Source organism: Eupeodes corollae, chromosome 2 (assembly GCF_945859685.1).
Source record: "Eupeodes corollae chromosome 2, idEupCoro1.1, whole genome shotgun sequence".
Classification (NCBI taxonomy): domain Eukaryota; kingdom Metazoa; phylum Arthropoda; class Insecta; order Diptera; family Syrphidae; genus Eupeodes; species Eupeodes corollae.
In genome coordinates this window covers 55,685,212-55,706,977 of record NC_079148.1, presented here as the reverse complement: position 1 = coordinate 55,706,977, position 21,766 = coordinate 55,685,212, and the positions used below count along the sequence as shown (strand labels likewise).

At 34.9% G+C, this 21,766-nt stretch overlaps 1 protein-coding gene across 1 annotated transcript; it reads left to right on the top strand.

The window, feature by feature from the left end:
- The first annotated feature begins 1,494 nt into the window (after window positions 1-1,494).
- Window positions 1,495-3,435, top strand: LOC129947315 (28S ribosomal protein S30, mitochondrial). The gene is made up of 3 exons (XM_056057835.1): window positions 1,495-2,048; window positions 2,108-2,547; window positions 2,607-3,435. The coding sequence occupies exons 1-3, from the start codon at window positions 1,582-1,584 to the stop codon at window positions 3,374-3,376; spliced, it is 1,677 nt and encodes a 558-aa protein (XP_055913810.1). The 5' UTR covers window positions 1,495-1,581; the 3' UTR covers window positions 3,377-3,435.
- Window positions 3,436-21,766: the final 18,331 nt, after the last annotated feature.

Sequence of the window (21,766 nt, the reverse complement as noted above, 5' to 3'; positions counted from 1 at the left end):
TTAGTTCGCTATAGTATTTTGTATTTTGTATTTGTATACAAAAGTTTAATCTCGTTCCATAAAAGGGAAAGTGTTTTTAAAACAGAGTCTCTATCAAAAAAATGATATACTTATGCAAATAAAATTCCTCATAATCATAATTCTATTCTGTATTAAGAAAAAAACAAATCCGAACTAAAATTGAATTCAAACGAATTGGCAAAAATAGTACGAAGATTGAGCTAAAATTAAGCTTTACAAAATTCTCTCCAAGACTTAGGGCCTTACCAATAATCAAAATTAAAGCTCACTTAAATATTTGACTAAGTTTTAAATATTTTGCCCTACCAATAAACATTTTAATAGTAAGGTTAAGGGCTAAAGCCCAGTTAAATTTATTGTTGGGAAACTCAACTATAAACGGACAGTTTATATTAAATTAAACTCAATGGTTTGCACTGTCGTTTTCACACGCAACAAATACTTTCCATTTCACAAGAGTTGAGATTTATTTTGATTGTTGTCCGTTCATTGTTTGTGGCAATATTTTATAAAAAAGTAAGTAGAATAATACTTTTTTTAATATATAATAAGAATAATATTTGTTTTAATATATAATTGTGCTGAAAAAAAAATATTTACCCATAGCACCGATAAAACCTTGTATCGTCATATTTTGAATAATGTTTAATTTTGTCTTTATATACTTTTTGCCTCCTTGCTTCTGCCATATTTTCCAATATATTTACATATGCCTTCTATTATTGAATAGATCGAATCCATTTTAAAATTTAATTTTAATCAAATATTTTTGTGTTGTTTACGTTTGCAAATTTTACAAATGTCAATTCTATGCTGTCTTTTTTACAGAGATTGTAGTAGATATTGTAATAAAATTAATTTGGTTATTAGCATGCTAAATAGGAGAATGATCGGTGTTGAATCTTTTAGAAAATCTGATTTAACATATAATAAAAATATGAATACATTCACAAATTATAATCTGCTAAAGAAAAAATTAAAAAAGCGTGTTTTAAATATATATATTAATAAAAATAATCTGTTTAAATTTTGTATGACTTTATTCAATTGAGTTGGAAAACCACTTTATTTTACAGCCTGAAAGGTTTCTGTCAGGAAACAAATGGTATTTTGTGCCGTATTTCACCAAATTAAGTTTTTCATGATTTTTAATAATTAAAAAGATTACAAAATAAAATAAAAGAAATAAGTGTCAAATTCTGGCAATTAAATTACAACAAAAGTGTACATAAATTTAATAAGAATCCATCCAGAACTAATTTATCGTATTATGTAATAAGAGTTTATTTTTCTGAGGCATACATGCTTCGTATAACACACTCCTGACAACTTCTTCTGTTTTATAAGCCAATCCGCCTTTTTAAAACTTCTACGAAAAGTTTTATTTCCAGAAACGGTGCACTGTGGAACACGCCTTTTTACCATACCCATGAACACACTCACCAATGTCAAGAAAACTGTCAATACCAAATGTCAACGAAAAATAATATTTCATAACCAAATTTTCTGCATTTGGGTTTTTTCTCACGATTTTCATTAAAAATTTAAGTTTTCCAAAATATGTTTGCTTTAAAAAGAAGCAGCTCCAGATGCCATTATCTGAGGCAATCAATTAAAACAAAACGCCACTATGCCGCACAACCTCAGCTAAATGTTGCCTCCGACGAATACACCGACAAACCAGAGTATCCAGAAATCTTCGAATTGTCCCGCGAAGCACGCATGAGACGTGAAAAGCAGTCATGGCATGAACAAATACAGTCCGTTCCCACTGTAGAAGAGAAACTTATAAAAATCAACATGCCCCGGTATTATGGATTCAAGACGGTTATGTTGAATAGTGCCGAAAATCCTTACAATTGTTTGCCTCTAAATCAGCATTACACTCGAACAGTTTTGGAGGCCTACGAGAAATTACCCAACAACGCAGCAAAAGACGAAAATAGCAAGGCTCAAATGGAATCATTTGTAAAGTCTATTTCGAAAAACGTTCAAGAAGCTCTCGAGTATTCCCATGAATTTTTCAAGTACGTTGGTCTAGTGTCTTCGACATCAAATTAACCAAATTTTAATTTTTTGTTTCTAGGGAGAAATATGGTTTAGATGAGTCGTTGTCTCCTCAACAGAAAGATAAAATGCTGGGACAGATGCTTGTTGAAAACCTCAACAGAACTTTGATTAATTCACTGGGCGCCGATGCCGGACACTTGTCAGAGGTCGAAATTGATCTTAATCCAAGACATGAAGCATTCTGGGCGGTTGGTGGAGTGAACCCGTCGAAGAACGTCGTAGAGAGTAGAAGAGGTTGCAAATGGCAGAAAGACAATCTAGATATTCCTGTTGATCGCCTTGTTCAATATACTGGCGAACCTTACCTAGCCATCCGACATAGCTTACCTCTGGCTCCTATCAAGTCGATACAGGAGAGCACTTCCGAAGAGTTGGCCAAGCAGATACCTATCTACAAATTTGATGCACGAACTCTTGGCTACAAGACCAGCTATCGGCATGCCACAAATATCCCTGGTTTGTAATCTTCATCTTTGATTGTTGCTTGATTTTAGAATAAATTGTTTGGTTTACAGGTTATTGGCCTGGTAGTTCAAGTGGTTTTGGAATTATCTCGTTCCAGCCACGAGACCACTTAGTCGTACGAAATTCGAAATTCGGCCCTGAAGATTTTCAAGAAGTCCTCCATGCACAAGGCATCCAGTCCAGCTTTGGGTGGCTATTGGCGCAAGCCAACTATAACGGATTCAACACCTACAACGATTTGACCTATCCCATGACCACTCAAACAGTTATCACAAACGGAAAACAATGGTCGTTCTACCGTTACCAACTGAATACGACACTGATCCACTCCAATCATGTTCACGATAATCCAAAAGTGAATTTCTGCTGGGGAAGCAAAGAAATGAGCTTATTCCAAGAGATCGATGCGAGTGGCAAATGTATTGGATTCAATGAAGACGTCGCTAGGCATTTAATTGAGTTGTATCTTAATGCCCCAGTGGAACCGAATTCCGAATTGCAACCTAATTTGTCACCTGAAGCTAAAACAATTGCCGACATCGATGACAATGACAAACGTGAATTTTTGGAAGAAATTTTCAAACATTTATCAGCAAATCGACCAAGGCATTTGGAAATTCCTGAAATCTATTTGTGGGAGAGGATCTATAAGATTGACAATAAGACACGACAAATGGAAGCTAAACGTCGATTCTTCGAACTGGGAATTAATCCATGGAGAAGAACTTTGGATCAGCATGCGAAGGAATATATTCCGAAAGCTGTACGCCCAGGAGGCCCAAAGAGCAAACCTAGATTTAAGAAAACTTATTACCCTTAAGTATAGATCAAAATAAAAGTTAAAGTTGTTAATCAACAAATTAAATGGTTAATAAGTTATTTATTTGGTTGTTTTTGAAATGCTTGAAATTTTGATGCGTTGTTTAAATAGTTTTTGAGAAAGTGTTGCATTAAAATAAATTGCGAGTGCAACATTTTTAACTTGTTCGGAATTGTGCTTAAATAAATTAGAACAAAATTACACCGCTAGGAGTCGAATTCTACTTTCTTTTTTTAAACTTAAGAGTTTTCAGAAAATAGTTAGTTTATAGCAAGCGTCACACTACTATCAGAGGCTTATCACAAGTGCAGTCGTTCCATATGAGAAATGGGCTAATGAAAAATTATCTTTCAATGCTCACTGGTTTTCAGACGTTTTTGAAAGTAATCGAAATGTAAAACATTGAATAAAATTTCACTTGCTTTTCGATTTCTAGAACATTCATTAAGACTTAAAATTTATTGGTTTCAATATTGGTACAAATTTTGAGTTTTTAAAATTCATCCAATAATTTAGCCCATGTTAGCAAATATTTATAAAGATTTAACCATGCATCTGATTAAAAAATTTCGTAAGAAAGTTGCATAGATAGAAAATTTTCTGAGAAGAATAACGAACGGATTTCCTAAGGAATTGAAAAGACAGCGAAGAAGTTATAAGATTCTTTTCAAAATACTTTTATAAATAAATAATAAAAATAATTGAATATGAGATTAGCGATTAAATTTACTAAACTTGGCATATTTAATATATCCATTCACATTTAAGATTTTAATGTCCCGATGCGGTTGGATCCACACGATTGAATTAAATCGTAATATTGGAGAATCACATTGTCTCCAATTAGATTAATAATCCACATTAGGTTTTTTATCCGGGAGCCAAGCCACATGCTTTGAATTATTAAAAAACTGTTTACCAGTCCAAGATGAGAATAATAAATACATTTTTATGTATATACATATGTATGATTTTTTTTAAGTGTTTAGCTTGAAATTTAAAGTTCTCTAAACCATAACTGAATGCTTGGTACGTTAGCAAATTACTGGCCAGATTTTAAATTATTTATTTAAATTTGAAATTGAAATTTGGTCGTTTTAGTTTCTTTGAACTGAAAATGGCGACGTCTTTCGGTAGGTAGAGCTTTTAAAATATCTGTTCTCACTATTATTTTGCATATTAGCACATTCGGTTCGAGGATATGCTGTTAACCGTTTCGGTAACTGGAACTGTAGCCAATGTTATCAACAGAATTCTTGTATTAAAATACAATTTTAAATTTCCTTACAGAGAAAATATATATGAAAAATTCAAGTGTTTTTCTTAAACTTTAGCGGTACATAAAAATATTAAATTTGAATAACAAGATAACCTTTGTTACAAAATCTTCAATTGAATAATTGTTAATTTTTGGTATTTATGAATGAAAATATAAAATAAGGGCAGAAATACCGCATCAGTTATCAAGTGAGTGAATCCATTAGTGATCGAAGGAAGGAGTGACTTCTTCAGGATGATGGCATTGTAAAAAAGAAATATTTAATAAGTGTTTTATTTACGTTCACTTTTGAAACCTTAAAGGATAACCTTGTATAAAATAAATATGTAAATATTAAGCTTTTTGCTTGTACATACAAAAATTAATTTAAAGACCAATGAAATATGGAAACATAGTTTTATTGAAATATTTAGTAGAAACTGATACCGTTGTATATGAAAACTAGAGTAGTCTCATGAGCAAAATTTTTTAGGGCGACCGGATGCCGAGTCGTTGGCGGTAATATCGATAGTGGAGACATTTCGGGGGAACGAGAGAAAAATATTATTTCCATTTCCATAAACAGCCAGCAGAATAAGGGAGATAATTCATTTTCCTCTACACAATTTCCTTCATTCTATTTGAGTCTATCCTTGTATATGTTTTCATATACAAAGCTTCCATATGGAGGCCGATGAATTTGTTTTTGTTTTTTCTTTATATCAATGGACTTTTATATGGAAAACGGCAAAGTAAACAAAAATGTATCAATATTGTGTCTGTTAAGGATCTTTTACCGATTTTTTTTTTATTTACATTCATAAGGTTCTTCTCCTTGTGTACGATCTTTATCCGTACATATAGGCAATTCACCTGCTTTTGTCTTATTATCGTCTACCGTTTTGCGTATATGTTAAAATACAACCAAACCAAAATAAACGGTGATTTTTTAAGAGCTTGAGAACTTTTTTTGAAAAAAAAAATCCATAAAATTTGCAAAATCTCATCAATTCTTTATTTGAAACGTTAGATTGGTCCATGACATTTACTTTTTGAAGATAATTTCATTTAAATGTTGACCGCGGCTGCGTCTTAGGTGGTCCATTCGGAAAGTCCAATTTTGGGTAACTTTTTCGAGCATTTCGGCCGGAATAGCCCGAATTTCTTCGGAAATGTTGTCTTCCAAAGCTGGAATAGTTGCTGGCTTATTTGTGTAGACTTAAGACTTGACGTAGCCCCACAAAAAATAGTCTGAAGGCGTCAAATCGCATGATCTTGGTGGACAACTTACCGGTCCATTCCTTGAGATGAATTGTTCTCCGAAGTTTTCCCTCAAAATGGCCATAGAATCGCGAGCTGTGTGGCATGTAGCACCATCTTGTTGGAACCACATGTCAACCAAGTTCAGTTCTTCCATTTTTGGCAACAAAAAGTTTGTTAGCATTGAACGATAGCGATCGCCATTCACCGTAACGTTGCGTCCAACAGCATCTTTGAAAAAAATACGGTCCAATGATTCCACCAGCGTACAAACCACACCAAACAGTGCATTTTTCGGGATGCATGGGCAGTTCTTGAACGGCTTCTGGTTGCTCTTCACTCCAAATGCGGCAATTTTGCTTATTTACGTAGCCATTCAACCAGAAATGAGCCTCATCGCTGAACAAAATTTGTTGATAAAAAAGCGGATTTTCTGCCAACTTTTCTAGGGCCCATTCACTGAAAATTCGACGTTGTGGCAGATCGTTCGGCTTCAGTTCTTGCACGAGCTGTATTTTATACGGTTTTACACCAAGACCTTTGCGTAAAATCTTCCATGTGGTCGAATAACAGAAACCCAATTGCTGCGAACGGCGACGAATCGACATTTCACGGTCTTCAGCAACACTCTCAGAAACAGACGCAATATTCTCTTCTGTACGCACTGTACGCATTCGTGTGGTTGGTTTAATGTCCAATAAAGTAAACTGAGTGCGAAACTTGGTCACAATCGCATTAATTGTTTGCTCACTTGGTCGATTATGTAGACCATAAATCGGACGTAAAGCGCGAAACACATTTCGAACCGAACACTTATTTTGGTAATAAAATTCAATGATTTGCAAGCGTTGCTCGTTAGTAAGTCTATTCATGATGAAATGTCAAAGCATACTGAGCATCAGACACCATGTCTGAAATCCTGCGTGATCTGTCAAATACTAATGCATGAAAATCCTAACCTCAAAAAAATCACCCTTTACAAACACAAAGAAACAAGTGTGTATTCCTTTCGCACTCAAACTTTTGTTAATTCACTATAGTCTTTCTCTATTGCAAATTAAAACATTTATAAGTCTCCCGACTGCAATCGATTTCTAACTTTATGTCTTCGCTAGACGTTCCACAAAAAATATGTAGATGCCGCCCTATTCCACTTCCACCATGAGAGTACTATGGTTTAAATATACAAAGGTGATACCAAGCCTTACAAGACACAACGGCACCTAGTGTGAAAAAGAATAAATAAAATAGGGTTTCGCATTTTTTTGTATTATTTAAAGGACACTCAATGGGTTATTAATACCCTTAGCATGTCGAAAGTTTAAACACAGTGCGAGCTTTAGGAAAATAGAGAAGGATGAAAGAGTAATTTTATGTTCAAATGGTAGACATGTGCATTCAAGAGAACACAAGCGTCCACAGGTTTTTCTCAAAACCCACCTCTGTCTATCAACTCCTCCTCTCACCTCCTCGCGGTGAACATCGGGTGCCTAGTACCTCAAATGGAGATTGGGTTCCAACCCCAGTGGAAAGTTGTTGGGGGGCAGTAAACGAGAGAGGGGGGGGAGATGTGTGACCACTAAGGCACCTCTCCTTATCCAGGCGGCAGCGGACGAATTCTCGAGATGGAATCAACGGTGGCGTCTACAGTTCCAGTAAGGTTGAACTACTTAGTGAACACCTTATAGGGCTTCTTCGACATATTCGGAGGCCTGTAATCCGGCTCTCCTTCTTGGGAGTTATACTAAGGATCTGGCCCTCCAGGTTGGGGGTTGTGCCGTCGGGGTGACTTCCTGGCCACGTAAAAAATACCTTAAGTTTCGAAGCACTAGCAAGCCTCGGAAACGGACGGATTCACTGTTGACAACCCACGCAAACGAAATAAGGACAACGAACTTCGGATATGTACGTGGAATGTTAGGTCCCTTAACAGACGTGCAGCCAAACAATTAACGGAAGCCCTAAACTGCTGCAAGGCAGATATTACAGCCATCCAAGAAGTGCGATGGGATGGACCGGGAAAACGCAAACTAAAAGACTGCGATATCTACTACGGCGACTGCTACCGAGAACAAAGACAGCGTATATTTGGGTGTGGATTTGTTGTTGGAACTAGGCTCAGGCAAAAAGTCTTGAGTTTCAACAGTGTGAGCGAGTGCATCACGACAATCCGCATCAAGGCTAAATTCGCCAACATAAGCCTAATATGCGCGCATGCCCCAACAGAGGAGAAAGATGAAGACACCAAAGACATATTCTTGGCTGTGACATTAAAATTGTCTTAATGCCAAGCTAGGAAGAGAAGACATCTTTGGTGGCATAATCGGGAGATACAGCCTGCACGACACTACCTCCGACAATGGATTCAGGTTGGTCGATTGCCACACATTGCGATCGACGCACGACACTTCTCCAGTATCCAGGATATCCGAACATTCCGAGAGGCCAACATTGACTCGGACCACTACCTCATTGTAGCCAAGGTACGGCTACGGATATCCCGATCCAAGCCATCAGAGATGCTGCCGTTTGTGCAGAATGATTATGGAGAATGCACGCTGCTCTATCAAGGTTGGACAAATCTTACCGATTCATTTGATGTCAAAAAAGGTTTTAGACAAGGCGATGCACGGTCATGCGACTTCTTCAACATCGTTCTGGAAAGAATTGTGCCAAACTCAACCGTCAACACTAGAGGCATAATCTTCCAAAGGTCCATCCAATTACTCGGATACGCAGATGATATTGACATAATTGGAAGATCAAAGCGTGATGTCAGTGGAGCGTTTTTGAGCATTGCGACGGAAGCGAAGAAGATGGGTTTAGTGGTCAATGAGGGCTAGACCAAGTTTATGCTGTCATCAAAAAAGGACACTGAACGACGACGTCTTGGACAAAACGTCACCATGGACAGCTATAACTTTGAGGTAGTTAAGGACTTTGTCTACCTAGGCACCGCTATTAATGCAGACAAGACAACGACACCAGCGCTGAAATCAAACGAAGAATAACTCTTGCAAATCGCTGCTTCTTTGGACTTAGAAGGCAATTGAGAAGTAAAGTCCTCTCTCAAGCATGGACCGAGCTGGCTGGAGACGCTTGTTGGCTGAGGCCCAGGTCCGCCCCGAACTGTAGCGCCACCTTAAGTAAGTAGAAAGAGTAGTGCCAATGCAGATTGGTCTTAAAGTGTTGATTATCAAAATGATAGGGAAAAACAGAGTTGGGCAAAGCACTCCACATTCTCGATGCGCTGATGTGCATTGATTGTATGAGAGGGAAGGGGAATGCAACTGGCTAATTTGACAGAACCAGTGTTGCCAAGTCGAAATTTTAAATAAAGTCAATTCTGACTTGTTGACTTTATTTGTCTCTTCCAAATCAACTCAAAAAAAGTCAAATATTTGAAAATTTGGTTTCTAGTAAAAAAAAAAGTCAAATATCAAAACACCAAATATTAATGATAACATAAATACATTTTATTAATTATAAACAAATCAAAGCCAAAGTATTTCAACTTCAATTCAACGAGTTAATTTAAACAAATAATATTTCATAAATTATTATTATATACAAATAGGTACATAGGTACTTAAGTTAAGGTACATAAAGTTAAAGATCTTCAAAATCTGAGCTATCACATTCAATTTCATTGGTTATATCTATATTTTTGTATTTAGCATAAGTTCCAACTTTTTTTGTTACTTCTGCAGGAATTGCAAAGTTATTTATTGCGCAAATGATTTCATATCGTCTTTGTTTCGTTTTAATCAAATTTGATTGACTAAAAATTCTTTCTACTTGTGCATTCGAAATTGGTAAAACCAATATTGATAAAGAAAACTTTGCCAACTCCTTAAATGGATTTTTTCCACTGGCATCCTTATGCGAATAAACTTCACACCAAAAAGCCACCGTCTCTTTTATATTTTTCCATTTTATGAAACAAAGATTGCTCCATTGGCTTAAATTTTTTTCTATTTAATCGGGGTCAACCTTCATCTCTTCCAGAACTGGAAGCGATTAGCTTTTATTTTGGGAAAGGCATGTGTCGAAAGAAAGCATGCTGATCTCTTTGAGAGTTTTTAAATTTTTTGGCACTCTCTTCTGTATAAGCTTGATAATAAAACTTTTGCAATTTTTTCTAAGAATAAGAATGTCTGCGTCGGTAACTTCCAAATTGATCTTCAATTCGTTAAGTTTTTCCTCGCACTCTGATCCTAGATAAGGATTAGTTTGTAACTCTAAGTCTTTCAAATTCGAATCATCTTCAAAATCTGATTCAGGTTTTACAGTTCGGTATTTGGGAATGGTTTTTGTTAAGCCGTACTCCATATTATATATCGCACCTCCGGTGCAATAATGACGTAAATGCAATTTTCTTAAATGTTCACTAATCACGGTTAAAGTTTGCTTGCTTATTGAAAATACTATATCGCCCTAAAATAGGCCTACAGAATCGACTTCAAGAGTCCTAAAAATAGCTGACTATTCAGTGAGTTAGAGTTCATATTCTTACCTTTTATATCTTTCACCTGTTTCTTTTTTGAGCTTGTGAAGGGTTTGAACTATTGTGGAGCGCAAGGTACATTACGACTTTGTTGCTCCGAAAAATTTTATAGTTTAAACTTTTGTGTCAAACAAAAAAGTGGCCTCTTTTGGGCACTAGCAAAGATACAATCACGTCAGTTTTACCACGGATAAAACTTGACATTTGGGACATTATGGCGTTCTTAACTCAATTTCAGAAAAAATTGCAATTGCGTCGATATTGCACCGAAGGTGCGATATATTCAAAGGTAACTTCATTGATTGCCGTTCATAGTATAATACATTACACTCTGCCTACACAAACAAGTCAAAACACTTTTGACAAGATTTCATTTCATGTCAACAGCGATGAAATCTTGTCAAATTTGACATGAAACAGGTCAACTTGGCAGCACTGGACAGAACACTGTTTATAAGAATATTGGTAGAACAACGAAAGGCATGAAACATTGTAGTGGTGTTTGAGTGACGTAATGATTTTGGTTATACGAGTAGTTCTATTGCCAATCATTTTCAAAGCTCTTTTTTTTTTGGATCTTGTTCAAAATACTTAAACTTGTTTGCGAGTTATATTCAAGTTTTGGACGAATGAAGACTTTTTTAGTTACAGCCAGAAGGGGTGACAAAGTTCTTGCAGCGTCGGAAAAATCCTAAGCACCTAGCAGCATTTTTGGCAATGTCAAATATGTGATCATTCCATAAGAGGTGATCTGTGGTACTCATACCGAATACTAAAAGTTGATTAGTTTCCTGGATGCAAGTGTCGCTCATGGATAGCGGCATCGGGGTGGGGTTACGCTTTAACGACAGGGGACAGCATTTAGTTTTCGAAGCATAAAATTCTCCCTTTGGACAATGCTGTCGAGATCGGAATTTAATGAGCTTTTCATACACTGGCGTTGAAGTTCCACATCCCGAAGGACAACGATGTTAATCTAAAAACTAATATGAAAAGCTGAGAGTACTGGCGTCAGCGAAACAGTTTAATGGATTAGAAGTGACAGACAAAAGATAGTTTATGAAGTTAAGGAAGGGAGTCGGAGACAAAACGGAGCCCTGGGGAACACCAGCACTTATTTTATAAATTTCAGACTTGTAACCATCCAATACAACTTGTATTCAAAGGTGAGAAATGTAATTTTTAATCAAACGAAGAAGAGATTCATCAATACCAAAACCACGCATTTTCGATAAAAGATCTTGGTGCCAAACTCATATTATATGCCTTTGAAATATCAAGTGCAATTATTTTACTTTCTCCAAAACGATGTAAAGAGATGTTACACAGTTCGGTGAGATAAACCATGAGATTACCAGTGGATCTATTGCTACGAATGTCATATTGCTGGTCATTTTAAAGCTTCTGTTCTTCGAGACATTTTTTAAGCTGATAATTAATCAGCGTTTCCATGACCTTCGAAAGAACAAACGTGAGAGCTATTGAACAATAGTTGGAGAGGGAGGAGGATTCGCCTTTTAAGGGGCAAGTAGGAAAGGTGGAAAAGCTTACGCAGTGGGCTTACCGGCTTTACAGAACACCTCTTCAAAACAATAGCAGGAATACTATCGTGGCCACCAGATTTGCGTATGTTATACATACATATATGTATGTCATATTATGTATGGGTTCTGTTCAGTAATATTTGATTATCAATATTGATCACATTGTGTATTATAAAATATGCAGCCGTACAATAATGTGAATCAAATGAAAAAAAAGAATTTAATCGAGATGTAAGAGCAAACTTTCTTTTTAATTTTATTTAATTCTGGATTAGGAAAACAAAATTATTTGAACAAATCGAATAAAACTGATTTGTAAGATAATTGTATAATCCAATGTTTTTAGACCTAGCATTAAATTGAAATTTATCGGAGGTGTAGCACGGCCTATCTAAACTTTCTGTCTCTCTCGAAAAATCTAAAATCTAATTTGAATCGTTCTATTTTTTAAAGTTTTAGAAAAGGATTATGACTGAAACGTAAGTGTCACTTTTTTATCAGATCAGAATGAAATTCGACTGTGACATTACTGATCTTGACAATGCGAGTATATATCATTTAGTTTTCAACAAAATATCTGAAATAAAAGAAGGAAAGGTCAAGGGCGGATCCACACTTTTAATTATTGACACACTTAACATATAGAGAACATTAACAATATGAGCTGCTGAGTGGACGTGCTTTGATTCTGGTGACACTGTTTTTATTTATTTTTAATCGAAAACGCAATCAACCCAAAAAAAAAAAGTTGTTGTGCTTATAGTTCCATTCATTCTGAAACGAATTACACTGTTGTTTTGTCGGAAAAAGTGTTCATTATTGATCAAATTAAAGTTAAATAATTTTCTTAAATTTCTTTTTTTTTTTCTTTGCCTCATTTTAAACAAAGAAAATTTATACTTTGAGTGAAATTTTACCGACTCTCTACACTAACACTACTTATCTTACATAAACAAACTCACCCGCTTACATAAAACACATAAAAACTCTCGTTCGCATGGCAAATATTACACGTTCAGTTTCCCGCACTAAAAGCTCCTCCTCCGTAAGTTCGCCCCGTGTTAATCCATCTCCCCTCCGAACAACCACTACAAAACCCATGGGGCTTGACGATCACTCTTGGATGGATGATAAGCTTCGCCAACAAAGTGAGTTTATCGTTAAATTATTGTCTCAAAAACTTGAAGAGTCCGAGAAAAGAATAACAGAGGAGCTAGGCCGCGAAATCAAAGACATTAAAAAAAACATTAGTGACATAACTAGCCGAGTTGACAAATTAGAATTAAATAATTCTGATTTAAATTTAAATATTAATTCACTCAACACTGATATGAACAATATTAAAATGTCACTTGCAAATGTCACCGCGGAGTGCAATAACACTAAAACTTTACTAAACGAAAAAGCCACAGAACTTAGTAATGTAAACAATAACTCTAGTGACATTGCCGAAGAACTATACAAACTTAAACACACGATGAACACATACGAAAATCAAATTATCGCCAGAGATGCTTTTATCTTCGGTATTCCGTTCGTGCAAAATGAAAATTTAAGATCTATTTTCAATTTAATTTGCGATACCATTAATATCAAACCACCGTCACTGATTAATATATACCGCACTCGCCCGAAGCTTAATTCGCTAAACTCTGCGATCAAAATTAAATTTACTTCCCCGTATGACAAAAACTATGTTTTAACTTCCATCGCACAATTCCGTAAAGTAAACAATAGACAGCTTTGCCTTGAAGACATTCACTTCGTTCTTGATGGATCCCCCGCATCATCTTCTGCAATCCATATACGCGAAAGCTTAACTCAAAAAAATAAATTAATAATGCAGCGTGCACTTGAATTGAGAAAGAGCAAACAAATAACACTTGTCTTCTCCGCGCGGGGAGTTGTTTATGTCAAAGGTAAAGCGGATGACACAGCTGTTCCTGTTGACTGCATCGAGGGACTCGAAGACGTTGCCAGATCATCACTTTCGAATGAAAATTAATATTATTGAATTTTTTTTTTTTTTTTTTTTGTTTTTCTTTTTTTCTTATATATTTTCAAAATTATAATTTAACTTTAAATTAAATTAAATTAAATTATTAAATTAATTTTTTTATTAGTTCTTTTTTAAATTATTTACTTTTTAAATTTTCTTTCTTAAAAAAAAAAAAAAAAAAACTTTATTTTTGCTTGTTGTAATGTCTAATAATAGATCAATGCGTTCGATGGTTCGAGTTCTGAGCAAGCAGAAATGTGGGCTCCGGATTTGTCACATCAATGCGCAAAGTTTGCTTCCAAAGATTGATGAATTTCGCGATATTTTTACTGATTCCGATGTAGATGTTATTTGTGTCACTGAAACTTGGTTGAGGGATGAACTAAATGATGATATCTGTTGCTTAGAGGGCTATCGAGTTTTTCGATTTAATAGAGTGAACCGTGTTGGGGGGGGCGTTGCGATTTATGTTAAGAGAACAATTAAATGTAAACTTAAACTTTCAGCCACTGTGGATAGCACTATTGAATATTTGTTCGTTGAAGTTGTAGGTAATGATGGAAATTTGCTTTTGGGTACTATCTACAGGCCTAATAGATACATAGATTTCTCACCACTGTATACAGTATTGGAGGAAATCTCTCTGAGCTCCCCCAATATTGTACTCTGTGGAGATTTCAATTGCAATCTTTTAAATACTAATGTTCTGACACATAATATGCAAACTTACAATTTAAAACCAGCAAACACTAACGTACCAACTCATTATTTTGGTAGAGATGCTTCGTTGTTGGACCTGATGTTTGTTAGCGATATTCATGACGTTGCTTTTTATGATCAGCTTTCTGCGCCAGCTTTTTCAAAGCATGATTTAATTTTTCTCACTCTTAGATTTAGTCTTGATTTCTCCGTTGAAAAAATTACTTATCGAGATTTCCATAATATTAATATTCAGGAACTTGGCGATCGTACACGAGAAATAAACTGGGATGCCATGTATTATCTACCGTCATCAAACGACCAGATTGAATTTTTAACTTATAATATTTCTAATCTGTTTAATACTCATGTTCCATTAAAAACAAAAATTCTTAAACCAAACAATAAACCGTGGTTCACTGTAAATATTAGAAACTTAATCCAACAGCGAGATGATGCTTATACGAATTGGAAGCGGTATCGTTTGAATGAGCTGCGTCGTGCGTTCTGTTCGCTCCGAAATAGAGTGGTAGCGGAAATACGTAAAGCCAAATCCCTTCATTTCTCTCAACAGCTCACCACAACGTTAAACGGACGTCAGCTTTGGAAAAACATTCATAATATTGGGATAGGTAAGACAAAAATCAGACCAGCTGAGGATATTGATTGTAACATCCTCAATAAAATATTTGTGTCCACTCCATCTGGGCAGACCCCCCAAATCAGCGTCGAAAATTCCTTTTCGTTTACCGATCACCGCGATGAACATGGCTTTGGTTTTTCCGCTGTAATAAGTGCTGATGTGGTCGAAAGTGTTCTTTCTATTAAGTCAAAGGCTGTTGGGCTCGATGATGTTCATCCTTCTTTTTTGTGTATGATTTTGCCAATTGTATTACCCTACATAACTTTTGCTTTCAACACTATTTTGATGTCTGGCGTGTACCCGGACTTATGGAAAGATGCCAAAATCATACCGCTTCCTAAAAATGCCAAAAAAGACGAATTTAGGCCTATCTCCATACTGCCATTTCTGTCAAAGGTCTTTGAAAGGATTCTGCAAAAACAAGTAAATGCTTACCTCGCTGCCAACTCATTGCTTAGTCCAAAGCAATCTGGTTTTCGTAAAAAACACAGTTGTATAACTGCACTTTTAAATGTAACTGAAGACCTGAGGCAAGCTTTGGACAAAGATCAGATTACTTTCTTGGTTTTGCTTGACTTTTCAAAGGCTTTTGACACTGTCAATCATGTCAATTTGTGTAGAAAACTTATGCAAAATTTTAATTTTTCATCCGGTGCTACAAAATTAATTTTTTCTTACCTCACTAACAGAAGACAAGCAGTGCAAGTTGGAGATAGACTATCTAGTTTTTTACCAAATGTTATTGGTGTGCCCCAGGGATCCATTCTCGGACCCCTTTTATTTTCAATATATGTAAATGAACTTCCATCTTCACTTGCAAATTGTTCATCTCACATGTACGCTGATGACATTCAGTTATATTTTAGCTGCCCACTGGGACTTATTGAGCATGGAGCATTTTGTGTCAATGAGGACTTAGAAAAAGTGGTAAATTGGTCGCAGTCAAATGGTCTTGTTTTAAACCCTAAAAAATCTAAGTGTCTTGTCATTTCTAGAAGATCTATTGATCTCACGTACTTTCCACCGATTGTTCTGAGCAATGCTCCAATCGAATACGTTTTAACAGCAAAAAATCTCGGTGTGACTTTTAACCGCTTTCTGACCTGGGATAACCACATTAATGGAATTGTTGGCAAAGTATATGGTGCACTTCGTACACTTTGGGTTACACAAGCTTTTACTCCAACAAAAACGCGTTTTCTCCTTGCTAGGTCTTTGATTATTCCTATCCTATTATATGGTAGCGAAATTTATTGTAATTGTAATTATGTGAGCAAACGTAAACTAAATGTCGCATTTAATTCTATCGTACGTTATGTATACGGGCTACGGAGATACGACAGAATATCTGGTTTTGCTTCGCGCCTACTGAATATGCCATTTGAAAACTATCTCGATTATCGAAGTTTAATTTTATTCTCTGATATTCTTATAACACGCCAGCCACAATACTGCTTTGAAAAAATTAGAATTGGATCCTCGCACAGATCTCATCAGTTAATCGTTCCTCGGTTCTCATATCTAACATCGGAGCGACAATTTTTTGTAAATTCCGTCCGTCTTTGGAACTCATTGCCGCGTAACTTAAAAGAAAACCAAAGTGCAACAAGCATTAAAAAAGTTCTAAAAGCTCATTTTTCAATTTGAATTTAATTTTGCTATTATACGATATTAATTGAACTTATGTATATATTTAGATATCTCATATAATTAATTTGTTTTCAATTTTATTAATTAAAGTAACATTTTTGGCTCAATTCTGTAAAATTAGCTTACCTCTATTTTATAAGATTTTATATCTTACAGATTGTAGGCAATCACGAAAAATGAAATAAATAAATAAATAAATAGAGTTTTTATTCACCGCTTTAAAATGTTCTGTAAAGGAGGCTGATAAAATTTAAATAACATGATGTGTATCTTAACCTTACATTAACACATTTCAAGGGCTAAACTGTAGTTACTAAATTATTTTAGAAAACTGTTTTCCAGCAAGATATGGTCTAACTATTTGATTTAGATCCCATTTAATATAAGGAAATACTCTTAATCCAAAACATCTCCTTACTTTGTTTAAGTATTAGGAATAAATATAAAAACCAAAGCGGTAGCATTGTAAAAAATTAAGTTTCCACATTCACCTTTTTACCAAATTTAAAGAAATTGTGATTTTAAAAATTCTTGTTTTTAATATATTGTTATAGTAAATACTTATCTCAGAACCAACAAAAAAAGCTGCTGTACGGAGACTTTTTGGACTATTTATAGGTGCATTTAAGTACATAATTTTTCTAAAAATTAAATAAAAAGAAATTCAGGTAAACAAATAAGTTGGGAAGAAACTTTTGCCAGACACTAACAAATTAAACGTTTCAGAATGTCTTTTTACTTCAAATCTCAAGAGATTTTAAGCTTCTATATCAATAGATTAAAACCGTTCATTTTGTTTTTCAATTAGCCATTAGCTTAACAAAAGTGTCACTTTCTGCGGTTTTTTTTATTGAAATTCGTGTTAAAATCTCAGTTCTATAGCATCCAAAGCGAATTCACTTCACACAGTAGATTTATTCAATTTTTTGATCTCGAAAGTATTTGTTATTCAACAGAAAATCAATTTTGAAAGAAACAAAATGCACGACTGGGTCGTTAGAACTTGATAATATCTTCTAAAAAGTCTGTTTGCATTTATTACATTTTAAGATTTCATTGTGTATTTGCAAAATAAATTGCAAGAAATCTAGATTAACTTATTAAATCAAAATGGCGGATTTTTTTTTAAATTCATTTTTATATATAAAACTTCTAAATTTTGTTTAAAAAATATTTTTGGTATGCAGTTGCTAAGTGCTTATATAAATATACATTTTACATAGTGACCCCTTTCTGAGAAATCGATTTTTGTAAACAAAATTCAATATATTTGTAAAAATAAAAAAAAAATGATATTCTTGAGAAAACTTAATAACAAAACAACGGGTTTATGAAGGGATCTACTCTTGATCAATACCGTAATATGTTTTTCTTGTAAAAAGAAGCTATATTGACAAAATTTAGAAAGTTAATGGATAGGTTAATTTCGAATTTTCAATTTTTAACCAACAAATTTGTATTTCGTGTTAAAAATAATAAAAAAAAACGGCTTACGCCAATCGCCTTAAAACCTTTAAACTCCCAGTTTCAACTCAATCGACACAAGGGTTTGCGATGTAGGGGCCAGCACAGTCAGACGGACAGTATCGGAGGACCCACTTTTTCTACTTTTTTAACATCGTCATGTTTGATTAAAAGCTCAAGTTCGAATTTTTTTACGAGTGCAATACTTGAAATATAAAGGGTGATTTTTATGCTATTATCTTTTTGTTAACACTGGTTTAAACAGCTGACGCACGTTTCGTGTTTTGATTCACTGTCAAACATCTTCAGTTTGGTCTATAATTTTACCATGAATCGTCTCACAAAAGAACAACGCTTGCAAATTATTGAATTTTATTATCAAAATGCGTGCTCTGTTGAGTAAGTTCATCGCACGTTTTTTATCGAAAAATTGTGTTCAGCGACGAAGCTCATTTCTGGCTCAGTGGATACGTAAATAAGCAGGATTTTTGATCCAGAAAACGTCACAGTTTAGTGCGGTTTATGGGCTGGTGGCATCATTGGACCGTACTTTTTCAAAGATGATGCGAATCGTAACGGAACTGTGAATGGTAAGCGCTACCGTGAGATGATTTCCAACTTTTGTTTGCCCAAAATGTAAGAGCTTGACTTGCAAAAAGAAGGTGCCACATACTACACAGCACGCGCATCAATGGACTTACATATTTAGAGGCAATTTCGGTGAACATTTTTTTTCACGTGCAGGGCCGGTCAATTTAACGCTTTTAGACTATTGTTTCTGAGGCTATGTTAGAGCTCATGTCTATGCAGACAAGCCCGCTTCAATTGACGCATTGGAAGACAAAATTAAAGCATTTTTTCGTGAGATACCGGCCAAAATGTTGAAAAAATATGCAAAAATTGGAATAAGCGGATGGATCATTTGAGGCACAGTCAAGGTCAACATTTGTATGCAATAATCTTCAAGCATTAAATTATATGGCCCGTAGTATCCATTCAAATAAAGATTTCATGCATTTTTCTAAATTGTATGTATTATTTTTTTTAGCTTTCCTACAGCTTTAAAAAAATCAACCTTTAGTTCCTATAAGTCGCAAGTAAAAGTCACCTCAATGTTTACTATTTATTTGCGTCAAAAGAATAAGACGGAAGGGAAGTTTCAGGAATTTAAGGGCAAGTTAATATCAAATTGTCGGTCTCTTATTCAAGGTTTCATTTTGAGAACCTGAATATTTGCTTTTTTTAGAAACAAATTTTGTGAAAATAATTTAAAGCATAAATAAAGGTTTTGATAACATGAATATTTGCTTTTTTTAGAAACAAATTTAATGAAAATAAGTTAAAGCATAAATAAAGGTTTTGATAATTCTAAATTGCATAAAAAAAATGTTAGTTGTTTTTGACAGCACACTATTTTTTGATAAATATTGTTAAATTACTAACAAATCTTTTAATGAAATCATTAATTTTACAACTCAGCTGAATAAGATTTATGCCTCATATGACATCTTAGCTATATCAAACCATTTTCTATTTTGACAGATAACCTTGTCGGCAATGTCGTAGGATGATTATAATTCACAATCAACTAAGGCCAGCTGCACACCTACATTCTGAGTTGATGACAAAGGGAACCACCGCCGCCGCTGTTTTTAGATCTTAGAGCAGAAAAAAGTGCTAGGTTGACCAAAGTAAGTACACTTTAACAAGAAGTAATTCAAGTTATGTAATTCAATCCAATTAGTTTCCCACCGCGATGTCTTTTATTTTATACAGATAAGTATAAGTGAATTTTTATGATACCCATAAAGTTAGGTTCCAATCTTGTCTTAGATTGATAGCACACTTCGTTAATTTAACCTAACACTCTGCGTGGTATTCCCATAAATATATTCCTTTAATTAAAGAATCGCTTCGTTAGGTATACACCCTTATTTTATATGTATGAAATAAAAAAGCAAATATATCACGACAAACTTTTTGATAACTTAATTGAAGGATAATTTTTTTTTCTTTTGCTGTCCTACTTTTTTATATCTTTTAGTCAATACCTATAAAACACAAAACAAACGCAAAAACAAAACAAGAGAAAAATACGTATTTAAAATAACACGTTTCTAATTTATTTCCATTAACACACCGCACAAACAATCCCTGGGCCTGACCCTTAATGCAGCATTTTCATTCAACATTTTCGATGTGATTCCCTCCGCTTCGCTCTCTTTGGCGCTGCTGGTTGTATATGTAACACAAACTTCCATTAGCCAAGTATAAACAACCGGTAGGTATAGAAAGAGCACCCAAAACGTGCTCAGCAAGCCAAATAATATAAACCCAAAACCTCTCCTTTCCTCCTATCCCAATACCCAGTGCCCAGTCCAAATCCCAGTCAAAAGTTAAGGTCCAGCATCAACTTCAATCAGATTCGGATTCCTTTATATTTTGTGAACACGAACACGAACACGAACACCCAAAACGAATATGACTTAAATCACACCAACCTTTCCTCAGTGCTCAATTCCTCGTTCGTCTTCATCGTTTGATGTCAGAAATGTTGTGTAGTCGTAGTTTAGGGTGTTCTGGGTGTATCCGATTCGGAATCCGTGTTAAGGTGTAGGTTCTTTATATTTAGGGACAGCACAGAGGTCCTTCAAAATGTAATGCGAATGGAAATGGAACGAAATGGAAGAGGAAACAATTTAGATGTGCCAAGTTGTTAATGTTTAATTATTATTGATCCGAATCTGAAAATCAGCTAATTATACGTGATGGCTATAGTGTTGCTGCTAAAAGAGCCTCACGTTTCCATCTATATACAAATTTAATACCTTTCTCACCCTAGAATCATTTTACTTACTCCAAAATGGTAATTAAGTGGTTAAGATTTGTATATTCTCATAGTAAAATAAAAATTCCAGGCACACTTGTTATACCACAACCCAACCAAGAACCAAGAACCAACCATGCCAAGCACAAAAAGGACCAAGTCTTAAAATCAACCATGACCAGGAACAGGACCAGGACCACGACGACAAATGAGATCTCATCAATAATTTGGCTTAATACTTCAATTTTGACTATAGAAGCTCACAAGCAGCCAATCTAGCGGAAGTTGGTGGCGATTCGCTTATGGGACTTGGTGGTTCTAATGAGCCTGCAATATTATATTGCAAAATGTCTAATTAGTTGTCAGACAAATCGAAATCGATTTTATGTTTTGGGTATGGTTGATATCGTATAAATAGGAATAGGAACCTACATATACACCGTGTTATAAATATAACATTTGTCCAACATCCGTATCCTGCTCAGTGCCCATGTCCATCCATCCAGAGAGAGGAAGAGATACGAGCAGAGAGAGAGAGA

Excerpts from the sequence above, each read along its gene's own strand:
- LOC129947315 (XM_056057835.1), top strand. The coding sequence starts at position 1,582 with ATGTTTGCTTTAAAAAGAAGCAGCTCCAGATGCCATTATCTGAGGCAA. Across the intron at positions 2,049-2,107 it reads TATTCCCATGAATTTTTCAA|GGAGAAATATGGTTTAGATG; the intron begins GTACGTTGGTCT and ends TTTTGTTTCTAG. Across the intron at positions 2,548-2,606 it reads GCATGCCACAAATATCCCTG|GTTATTGGCCTGGTAGTTCA; the intron begins GTTTGTAATCTT and ends TTTGGTTTACAG.